The sequence below is a fragment of the Urocampus carinirostris genome, chromosome 2 (assembly GCF_059441175.1).
Source record: "Urocampus carinirostris isolate Australia breed hairy pipefish chromosome 2, RoL_Ucar_1.0, whole genome shotgun sequence".
NCBI classification, from domain to species: domain Eukaryota; kingdom Metazoa; phylum Chordata; class Actinopteri; order Syngnathiformes; family Syngnathidae; genus Urocampus; species Urocampus carinirostris.
The window spans coordinates 54,227,450-54,239,338 of NC_142350.1; the positions used below are offsets into that span (position 1 = coordinate 54,227,450).

Sequence of the window (11,889 nt, forward strand, 5' to 3'; positions counted from 1 at the left end):
ATATTCATAAGTGTAAGTTACTACACGAGGTTCTGCTGTATACTACTGTATCTGTGAAATGATTTATCATTCGATAAGTTAATGAAAATGTAATTTGTAGTACAGTATTCCTATCGATGTGTTTTTTTATATTTCTGAAGTAGTATTTTGTCGTATTTTTATAGTATCTTTAGTGTTCTTTTTGTAGAATTTCTGTAGTAGTATTTCTCTATTGTAGTATTTCTGTAGTGGTATTTTTATTAGTATTTCTGTAGTAGTATTTCTCTATCGTAGTATTCCCGCAGTAGCAATTTTGTTGTATTTCTGTAGTAGTATTTTTGGAGAATTTATGTGGTAGTATTTCTCTCATGGTATTTTTATAGTATTTCTTTAGGAGTATTTCTGTATCATAGTATTAAGTTTTTTTGTTGTATTTCCATATTGTTATGTTAGTAGGATTTTGTAGTATTACTGTAAATGTATTTTGTGAAATTTTTGTATTTATATTTTTGTAATATTTCTATCATATTTTTGTTGTAGTATTTCTGGAAAAGTATTTCAGTATTATAAAACTTCTGTAAAAGCGCTTTATTTTTGTATTATTTCTGCGGTATTTTTTTATTTATTTTTTTACAGAATGAAAGCAACATAATACATTATGTCCCTAATTTAAGCACAAAATTTGATGTTTAATTTTGTAGTATTTTGTATTACTTCTGTAGTAGTATTTTTGTAGTTCACACACAAAGGGACAATAGGAACCAAGCTACACTTGCCCAAACCTTTTTTTTCATTAGTAGTACTTTATTTAACTTATATATATATATATATATATTGATATATTTTACTATTTTCGTTCGGCGGGCCCACATTTGGCCAACAGTCCGTATTTTGCCCAACCTCTGAACAAACATTCAAAATCGTTTTGTCTTGTTGTCTGTCATTAAGAAAAAGTGAAAATAAATCATCAATAAAGTTGTATTACAAAGTATTATTTGTTTTGGGTCCATTTCTTAAACTCGTTTTTGAATTAAGATTAGAATTGTCTTTGATGTCATTGATTACAATGTGGTATACATTGTCCACAAGATTAAATGTGTCACTCCAGGATAAACATGTAATGAGTGACCTAAAATATAAAAACAAGATTTAAAAAATAATAGCAATCTAGGATAAAGCAAGGTAGCTATTGTAGTGATCAGATCAATGAGATAAGCATAACGTTTTTCCCAAACAAGAGTAGAAATAAAATCTGAATATACTGTAAAAAAATTCTTATACTGCTTAGCTTAGGTATCCTTTTTCAATGCCATATGCTTGTTTAGAGTGGTAATAACCCATAGTCAGAAATAGTCTCTGTGCCTGTTTGTCTTTGTTTAAAGGGATCTTAAGAGTCAGCTTGGGGCAAAGTATAGTTTTGATTGTCTTATATGCTTGTTTAGGGTGGTGATGGCCCCAGGGAAGAAACTGTCTCTGAGCCTTTTATCTCAAGGAGTCTGTAGCCTCTTCCTGAGGGCTCCAGATCAGAGGGATGAGAGGGGTCCTGTTTAATGATGTGGGCTATGCTGCGGTATCGAAAGCGAGCAATGTCTTCCAGACAGGGTAGAGCAGCTGATGATTTTCTGGGCTGTTGATGACTCTTGAATGATCTGCATCAACATTTATGCTGTTTTTCAGAATGACGATCAAGTTTAAGTATTTATTCAAACAGACATTTTGTGATTGAGAGTTATACAAAAAAGGTGAATTGACTTGAGTCTAAAAATGGGTTTTGCTATTTTGTCAAACGTGGACCACATTTACTCCAGATATAAATGTAAATGGTCTGCATTTATATAGCGCTTTTCAAGTCAATGAAGACCTCCCGAAGCGCTCTAAAATGTGCTTCACATGTACCCATTCACACACACTCAACACACCGATAGCAGCATCAACCATGTAAGGCAACTACTTGCTTATCGGGGGCATAGGGTATTCAGTGTCTTGCCCAAGGACACTTGGACGTATAACACAGAAGAGCTGGGAATCAAACCTGCGACCTCTTGATCCCAGGACGAGCTCTTTACCTTCTGAGTCCTTTTTGCTTTTATCAACACACTTTAAAATGCCAATTTCTCCAAGGTTTAGATCAAATGAAATGAAACTTTCAGACACACATTCACATTTTATGGAAAACATCTTTAATGGATATTTGAGCCATATACATGGACTGTATAGAGGCAGAATCTGACTATTGCAAAAGCCTGATTTTTTTTTTTAAACAGAAGAATGCCTGTACAAAAAAAAACAACACTGATTTGAGTGTAAGAGCAATTAGGCTTTGTGCAGCAGTGACTTTGTTGCAGAATGAACAAAAAAATGTAAATGACACAAAGTAGCTACAGTTACGTATTTTCTATTTGTAGAACTCGTGCTCCTGCTCATCCTTTTTGATGACTGTCTTGTAGGCCTTCTCAAAGTCCTTGGCCAGGACGATGTAGCGGTTCTCGCGGACGGCTAACATGCCAGCCTGAAGAAGGGGAACCGAGGGATCAATATTCATATTGATGGAGCATACAGGTTGATGTTGAACAATGCTGATTAAGGTACTTGATCACTAACCTCCTGGCAAATGGAGTTGATGTCGGCTCCAGAGATCTTGTCTGGTCGTGCTACGTCTGTAGAATTGGTTAAGGAGGCTAACAAGCTTGATAAAATTATCTACCCAAGCGTGATGACCATGTGTATTCAATTTAAGCTACGGATTGGTCCTTCTACTGCAAACTTACTTTTTCTTTTTCATTTATTTTACAGTTTGCATATTCATTATTTATAAGGCTTGGGCCATAAACCACTTTATTTAAGATGATCTAGAATTTCTTCTGACAAGACCCTTTAGGATTTATTAAATCATCATCATTGAATGGGATTATGTTCTAGCAGTGACCACCTGTAGCTTATCACCCATGCAGACACTAGCATTAGCGTTGCAGACGCGGACCCTCGCATTGGGGCAGTTCATGTGGACGCTAGCATTAGCGGCTAGTGCTGTCAACATACACTACATTACCAATACTCTTAATATGTTCAAGCCAATCTAAGCCAAATGTGCTTTGCATTTGACAAAACCTCATTAGTTGAAAAACTGGTTTATCACCATCTTATAAAATATTTGTGTCTCCTGTCAGCCATTTATATAATAAGTTAGATTTATTTTAATCATGAACCTAAATATTGGATTGTGAATCAAAACTAGACAAATTTGACTTGATTTGCATTAGCCTTAAACAGAACATTTTAATCTAAAAAGTGTAGCCATTATTGTACGAGAGCATTTGAAAAATGACCATACAAAAGTTCTTTATAAATTTTGTACCTTAGAACATACAATATTTATTTTCATGACAGATTAAAATAAGGTACTCTATTTTTTCGTGTATAACGCACATTTATTTTTAACCTAAAAAAAAAAAAAGAACTCAAAGTTTGGGTGCGAATTATACACGAGTTTTACTGTAGGATTACCGTATTTGCGCAATGATTGTCAGTCGAAAAATATCGCCTACCATAATCGAGACACATTGGATGCCACGGAAATTGAACACGTGTCGCAGAGGTGAGATGGCGGAATCCTAACCATTAGACTACCAGTGATAAATCTCACATATGAAAAGGCAGAGGAGTTTATCTCATTCTTACTCTATTTTTATTCACGGTACCAGAAACAAATGTTAGATAGTAGAGAAAACAAAACTGTTTTTAAAGATATAAATAAAAGCAAAAGAGCTCAACGAGGAAAACAACTCTTTTGGTGTATTGATGATGAATCAGACTTTGGAGGACGGTAAATAAATACATTTATGTTGAAATTGTGTTTATTGTTTACGTCGTCAACCAATAATTTTTAATCATAACCGCACATATTCAACAACATTTGTCACTTATAATGATTATTAGTTTGAGCTGACAATAAGCAAATACAAATTTAGAGAGATTTGTAATCAAAAATAACTTGTGTGCATGACCCGAGTGCATGTTATACGTACTGTATAAATCTGATCTTTTTTGGGATCCTAAATATTGTTTGAAAATTAAGCCTATTTTTTTAGCTTTTCATAAATGTGGGAGGGAGTGTCAGGAAAAATAATAAATAGCATTCCATTCTTTTCACTTATGATAACTACTTTTTGCCCATAAATCCCACCCCCCCTATTAATAGAACTTCATAATTGCATGCAAAAACAAGAGCAAAGAGTGCCCAAAATGGGATACAGTCCTCCAGGTCCACCTCCTCGGAGAGGTTCATTTTACTGGTGATGGTAGAGAAGATGAGACGCTTCTGCCGGCGGTCGGGCAGAGGGAACTCGATCTTTCGGTCCAGGCGGCCGGGACGCAGCAGAGCTGGGTCCAATGTGTCTGCTCTGTTGGTGGCCATGATGACCTAGCATAGTGAGAGTGCACCATTGGTTGTATGTATGAGATCATTAGCAATTTTATTACATCTGGCTTACCTTGACATTGACATTCTGGTCAAAACCGTCCATCTGATTAAGAAGCTCCAGTAAAATCCTCTGCACTTCTCGGTCAGCTGCCGAAGGGGGAATAAAGGAATCAATAAGAACCTATAAAGAGCCTTCGCATGAGGTTAGTGTAATCCTACCGCCAGTCTGTGCGTCAAATCGCTTGGTGGCTATGGCGTCGATCTCGTCAATGAAGATAATGGCGGGCGCGTTTTCCTTGGCCAGGCGGAAAACGTCGCGCACCATGCGGGGGCCCTCGCCTAAGTACTTCTGCACAAACTCGGAGCCCACCACGCGGATGAAAGCGGCTATGCGCAGGGGGCAAGTGAAAGGACGGAATTGTAACAGTGAGTGAACTGCAAGGCTGTCAATCATCCACTTGAATTGTTATTGCACAAGCTCCACAAATTAACCATCAAATTGGAAATACTGGTAAAGGAAATACTGCTTCCAATTGTTGTTCTAATGATGACATACTATGTACACGCACCTGTTGTATGGTGTGCCACAGCTTTGGCCAACATGGTCTTGCCACATCCTGGAGGTCCGTACATAAGGACCCCTCTGGGTGGGTCAATACCAATCTGTGAGAGGAATAAAATACTATCTTGGTTTCTTTATGTTGCAGTAAAATACCACACAGTTAGTGTATGAATGTATGTGTGACCTGTTTATAGAGCTCAAAGTGCGTGAGTGGAAGCTCCACGGCCTCCCTGACTTCCTGCTTCTGGATGTCCATGCCTCCAATGTCCGCGTACATTACGTCAGGTTTCTGGTCTACAGACACCAACGCATCACATAGGACAGATTAGCTACTACCATCCGTCACAGTTTCTGCTTTTGTTATGGGAAATTTCATTTCCTTTTGTGGATGTTTGAAAAACATGGATTCGTGGCGTTTCTTGGATGAGAGCTATTTGTCGCCATTTTAGCAGGGTTGTAGACATCTGCTAGATAACGTACTGCTAGTTTAATTTGCAATCGTAGGTGAAAAAGATTTCACTAGATTATTGACTAATTTGGAGATGTTGTGACTTATGTTGCAACAAACTACATGATAAGTGGTCAGTTGGATTTATTTTGGAAAATGTCTAATTTCTGACAAAATCCATTGCCACTTGCTGCAGTTTTAGTCAAAAATCTCTACTATATATTTCTGTGTGTCCAATTAGATCTTTGTATGCCTTTACTGACTTTGGTATACGTTTCTTTTATTCTAACTTTAACTTCCTGTGAGTTGATTATTATCTTTATTTTGGAAGGTATCCACTTCCTTCACAGGATTTATTTGAGAAGACTGCAATATTCTGTTGAGGTGACTGTTTTTCTTTCTGTTGGAGGTGAAGTGATCTTTTGTAGTAATGAATCTGATATGAATTTTGCAAGTTCCTGTTTGTTTTTGGTTTTATCAATGCAGCTTGGTTGACATTTGAGTCTAAGTAAATATTGAGCAACTTGATGAGAAAAGAATTGAATCTATTGTCATTGAAACATGTCATTTGCACAATGAAATTATAAAGTGCCATTCTATTGGTGAAGATCATTTACAATAAGATAAACTAAATAATGAGGGTAATAATAATAACCTTTTTTTAATTAAAATATAAAGCAGCACATATGCGGGTGTCTCCAATACCTGAGGTAAGCATCATGATGCTGCTGTCGGCTTCGGGGGGCAGCACGTCCACAAGGGCATTGCTGTGTTTGTGCAGCGCCACCGAGGCATTGGGTTTCAACAACTCTCGGTCAATGGTGCTCAAGATGCGCACATAGTAGTTGGAGCCTGAGAGAAGAAAGGGAATTGGACGGAGACAAGAAATGAGAAAAAAAAAAAATCACCTGAAGCAATGGTCGAGGAAAGAACTCATTATACATTTAAAATACGTTTGCCATTATGAATAATTTAGATGTTCGTATGATGTAGGTGTCTCTCAAAAAATGCTTGTTCTGATTAAGTATTCATATATAGAATGATTGTAAAAGTGACTTCATTTATTTTTTAGGATGCATCTTTCCTATGAATGTAAACGCTTAGCTGAAAAACTGAGCTCCTGTTTCAGCCCCCAAAAAAATCAGTCAAAAGGTTTCATCCATATGGACTTTTTATTTTTTGAAAGAATCGTCCCCTGGATTGTACCTGTAGTGGAGCCAACAATGGCTGTGTTCTGATCGACAGCCTCCAGGAACTGTCCGATGACGAGCGGAATGCTCTGTATCCTTTTCACCTCCTCCTGTGCATGGAGGAACTCCTTCTTTAGGTTTTTCTGCTCATCTTTGATGTATTCTTCCTGCACCTCTAGGAATTCCAGCTCCTGTTGTAGCTTCTACAAACCCAGATCAATCCATTAGAGTAAGTGAAGAAGACCAATGAGAAATATCAGTTCCCTTGTAGACCGTCCTAAATTTCTGTACCGATATGTTCCAACTTCGAGGTCGATTTCTAGGCCTAAAAAATTAAGACATTTTGATTACATTTGTCTATTGCACAGTTCTACAAAGCATATAAACATTTTTTTTACAAATTTATGCCGTAAAATTTAGTTATTGACATCATTGTAAAAATGAAAAACGTATTGGTACATGTCACCTGTAAGGGTGTCACAGACCCAATAATGAGATCAGACAACAGTGTAATAACAGTTCAAAAAAACAGACACAATTCTATCAAATATTTACAAATACTGGCTCTGAAATCTTCTCACATATAAATTCAGTACAATCCAGCTTGTGCTCCTGTTCTCATATCCAAAAGCCTGAATTTTGAGTTAACTTTTAGCATTGGCCATGGATAACCAGAATTTGAGAGGACAGGATGTAATGATTAAAGTGAAAACCTTGAAAGTGGATGTTGAATATGCTTTGTCAATTAGTGCCCATACAATAGCCATTGCAGCTTGGTCATCTTGAATGGGAGATTACCTCAAGCCCCTTCCCAAGATTTCGTAATTGTCCTCGTGCTGTTTTTGGAGTTTTTCCTAGGCCTCATATATGTTTGAGATCAGGAGATGTATATACAATAATTGTAGCCTGTGCAGCCCTTTGAGACTTTCTGTGATAAAGGGCTTTACTGATAAATGTTACTTGACTTGAAACACCTTGAGGAAACACTATCATCCAATTTCAGATTTCGTAAAAAATACTGACAACGACGGGTACAAATTAATCTGATATACAAGATAAAAATCGCTATCTGACAATAATCTGGGCTATGAAAGCTGTATCAGAAATGACAAAATTGTATTGTGACACCTGTAGTCATTAGAAAATAAAACAATAAAAAGGAATCGATTATAGACATTCCAACTGAAGACCGGTGACTTTCCTGACCTTGTATCTGCTGTAAAGGTCTTCAAGATCCTCTGGTTCTGGTGCAAGGAAGGAGAGACTAGTCTGTGGTCGGGAATTGATGATTGCCGGCATTTCTTCCTGTTAATGATAGAAATACACAAGGGTATGAAGGAAAACTTTTTTCCCCGCTGTCACAAACGCCTAACAGAATATATATACTGTATACCCTGGAGTAATCGTCAGGGCGCATATTATCAAAATACCATTCACATATGAATACTAACTAATAACTGAAACAAAACAAAGTGCAATGATTTTGATATTTGCATTTTGCCTGGAGAGCTTGGAACTAAATTACAGCTACATCCCGAACTTTTAGCAAGCACTTCCTAAAATGTAGCAGAAATCGATTGAACATTCAATCCCGCCAAAATCACGCAGGGTGCTTTTGATAAAGCAGTGAAATTCTACGAGGAGAGTTCAAAAACCACGCCGCCCTCTGTCTTATTTCCCACTTTTGTGCGCTTTGTTAGGGCCTACTGGGCGAGAAGAACAAGTACTTATTTTTTAAGTATTAACCCATTCACTACCAACCATTTTATTAGAAGATAGAAAAAAAGTGTTGCAGACATTCATCCTAAGACTCCCCAAAATAATCTTTATAAATAAATCTTATTATATGCCAAGTCTGAAAACAAAAAAATAAATTATTCTTTCACTATAAAAAAGAACAACAATTATCTGGGATCCAGTTCTGTTAAATAAAACGTTATAAAAAATGTATATGAAACACAAAAACTGCTCTCTTTAAGGATTGCATTTCTTATTTTGCTTGAGAAACGAGTTTACCGTGTTATATTTCATTGTCCTTTTAAATGGTTTACTGAAAGGTAAATAATTTAATATGTATTAAAACAAACTGCAAACCAGAAATCTATCCATCTACCCTGGTCATATCCCTCGAGAAGGGTGACCGACAGCCAGACAACACATAAAAAAACAAAGAAAATAAAAAGGGGAAAAAGTAGCAAAAAACACAAAAGTTTTTGGACCAAGGCCAAACCAAATGCCCAAACACCCAAACAAATTAAGCACCTCGGCACCCAAGTCGGTCATGCTTTCGTCCCTCCAGATGAAACGGGACACAAGAAAGCAGCCATGTCACTTGGGTCAGGGTGACACAACACACTCTTTTGTTCAACAGCAGGGCCTGACAGCTTTCACTGGTTTACCCCTGCCGCATCATAAAGGTGCCCTGCCCATCCCTTGGAACACGTCCAAACATCCCACTATCCTTTTACAACACTTCTCCACTCATTCCTATCACCAACAAGAGCTCTAGCTTCCACTATATTTAGACCTCTTTTCTGCAGTGCATTCATAACACTGTCCATCAACGTCAATCGTGGCCATCCTCTTGGTCTCCTTCCATTTACTTCTGCTCTGTATATCCTCTTCAACATTCGCTCCACATCCATCCTCTCCATGTGTCCAAACCAGCAGAGTACTCTCTTATCCACATGCTTGCTCAGTTCCACTACTACTCCAGTTCTGTCTCTCACAATTTCATTTCTCAATCTATCCAATTATGTCACTTCTAACATAGTAATCCAGAAAAAATAATGCTAAATTATTTTTGTACTGCAGAAAATGTATTGTAAAATAAAATAATGCCCTGCGACTGGCTGGCAACCAGTTCAGGGTGTCCACTGCCCGAAGATAGCTGAGATGGGCTCCAGCACCCACGCGACACTACTGAGGATAAGCGGTGCAGATAATGGATGGATGGAAAATAAAATAATACACATATGAATACACGATTAAATGAACAGATTAAATAATAACAAATAAATAGACAAATAAAAGCATAATTTCTTGTATTCCAGATATTTATTCTTATTTAAATTAATGTTATTTGTATAGAATAATAGACACAAGGAAAAAGCAATAGAAAAATAGACAAAAGTCAAATAAAAAACTAAAATAAACTTTAACTAGTTTTTATCCCCCTAATAAACATGTAAAAATGTAATAGAATCAGTGTAATTAACAATCATTGAATCGTGCAGAATTAACATCTGAAATAATATTAAAAGATGAATAGGCAAATAATTAAAGAAAAAGACAGTCAAATGGGTCAATAATTCAAAAATAATTGACAAACTGTTTTCTCTGGGAGATAGTGTTTTGTCATCTGAAGTATTGACATTAAACTGCAGTGTGTAATAGTCTGTGCAGCCCTTTGAGACTCTTTGAGATTAAGGGCGTCACAAATAAACACTCTTGAAAAGGCAAATTGTTCCTTAGTTAGCTATCGCTAACTGTTAGCAAGCCCACTTGACTTTGAAAAGGAGAACTATTTTTTTCGACTTAAGAGTCAACAAATTCACTTTGGACTTAGTTTAACGCAAATTGAGAACATGGTCCATGCAATTAAATGGTTGCAAAAAGGTCTATTATCACCATGCTAACACAAGCAGCTAACACTAGCGGCTAACTTGTATGACATAGATCAACAAGAATGAATTGGCAGCTTTACGTTTCGAACATTGTCAGCAGGCTATGAGGCAAAAAAGAGTGTTTAAAAATACAAACAGGGATACAATATTAAACTCTTTAACATATTTAATTAAATCGCTTATGCTTAGATTATAGCAAGTATATTATAAAGGACAAATAGCAAAATCGTACCGGGCTCTTTTCGACAACCATGCTATCCTCCATGTTGGATTTTGCCTTCGGATTATTGTCCTGACGTAATATTGTGACGTTAGAGGAGGATTGTGGGTACTGTAGTCCATGCACTTTCGATCAGGCTAATATTGATGTATTACTACTCTCTAGTGGACGTTGCGTAAAAATTCCAGAGAAATATATTTCTATCACTATGCAGTTTGGCATTAAAAGGTGATTTTAAGAAGGTGACGAGTAAACTTATCAGTTCTTTAAGAGATTTTATAGAAAGAAAAAAATCTGCAGCCTTACATGAAAATTGGCAAGAGCTAAACGTTTTTAATGTGTTTTTATGATAAAAGCACATTCACAATCATTTCAAAACCCCCCAATTTACATTAAAATGAAAACTGAAAGAAAAAAAAACGGCTAAAGAGAAAAAGCCGAAGCTTATTTTGGCCCCGTCTCCTCAACTGTCTTTATACCTTTCACACGAGTTTCCAAGAAACAGAATGATAAAAATATTTTTTTAAATAAATACATTACATCAAAATCAAAGTGTGTTTCTATAGCCGTTTTCAGAAACCAAATTGTGAAATAGAGTTTTGTAGAAAATTAAATCCACCCCTTTTTCCCTCACCAACAACCTGTTTCCTCAAATACAAATATACACACACAAAATAAAAAAAGATAGAAAATAAAGTAAAAAAAAAACAACACCAGCCTCGTTCAAAAGAAAAGTGGATTGTATTCACCATAACTCAGTAACAAATCAGACATCTATAACATAAAAATAAAGGTAATAATAAAGTATAGAAATAAAAATTTACCATCACACTACCAACATAATTCAACATAGTCAGATTTTTTTTAAACATCTTATTCCTCTTTAGCATGTTTATTTGATTCCTGGTGGCGAGGAGAATAAAGGCTTTCTTCAAAGATTTTATTTACATTATGTTCTGGGCATAAATTGAGTGTGTTATTCTTAAAGGGCCGTCCATAAACTGACCTAAAATCTAAAATGAAAAGTGCCCCACAATTGAACAGAGAACTAACTAACGATAGCCTCATCATCCTTGGGGAAAATCTTGCTCAAGCCGCTCAACCTTTGCCTGAGGAAATCAATTATGTTCTATGACATTATATAATTATAAATAAATAAATAAAGATGCTATTAATGAAGAAATTATATAATCGGTGACATATTCATGTCACATGTCGAGTCAAGTCACATTTATTTGCATAGCCCTTAATCACAAGATGTCTCAAAGAACTACACAGGATTAGAATTCCACCATTGCGGGATCTTAAACCAACATGTGGGCAGGGAAAAACTCAAAACCTCAGTGCGAGGAAAATAAGAAACCTTGAGAAGTGGTAATCCACCTTCCACAATGAACAGAGTGCAAAAGATTTAGCAATGGGTAACAGTACACAAAACACAGTG

The 11,889-nt window shown here is 36.3% G+C and overlaps 1 protein-coding gene across 1 annotated transcript; it reads right to left on the reverse strand.

Moving 5' to 3' along the window:
* Nucleotides 1-2,136: 2,136 nt before the first annotated feature.
* Nucleotides 2,137-10,556, reverse strand: psmc4 (proteasome 26S subunit, ATPase 4). The gene is made up of 11 exons (XM_088327126.1): nucleotides 10,458-10,556; nucleotides 7,806-7,904; nucleotides 6,616-6,802; nucleotides 6,115-6,261; nucleotides 5,146-5,255; nucleotides 4,969-5,062; nucleotides 4,619-4,786; nucleotides 4,470-4,546; nucleotides 4,231-4,399; nucleotides 2,581-2,636; nucleotides 2,137-2,488 (listed from the first exon to the last, which is right to left on the reverse strand). Exons 1-11 carry the CDS (start codon nucleotides 10,488-10,490, stop codon nucleotides 2,375-2,377), a joined length of 1,254 nt encoding a protein of 417 aa, XP_088183252.1. The 5' UTR covers nucleotides 10,491-10,556; the 3' UTR covers nucleotides 2,137-2,374.
* Nucleotides 10,557-11,889: the final 1,333 nt, after the last annotated feature.

Coding starts and splice junctions, on each gene's coding strand:
- psmc4 (XM_088327126.1), bottom strand. CDS start 10,490: ATGGAGGATAGCATGGTTGTCGAAAAGAGCCCG. Junction 6,803..7,805: donor ACCTTTACAGCAGATACAAG/GTCAGGAAAGTC, acceptor CTGGGTTTGTAG/AAGCTACAACAGGAGCTGGA. Junction 2,489..2,580: donor TCAACTCCATTTGCCAGGAG/GTTAGTGATCAA, acceptor CCCCTTCTTCAG/GCTGGCATGTTAGCCGTCCG.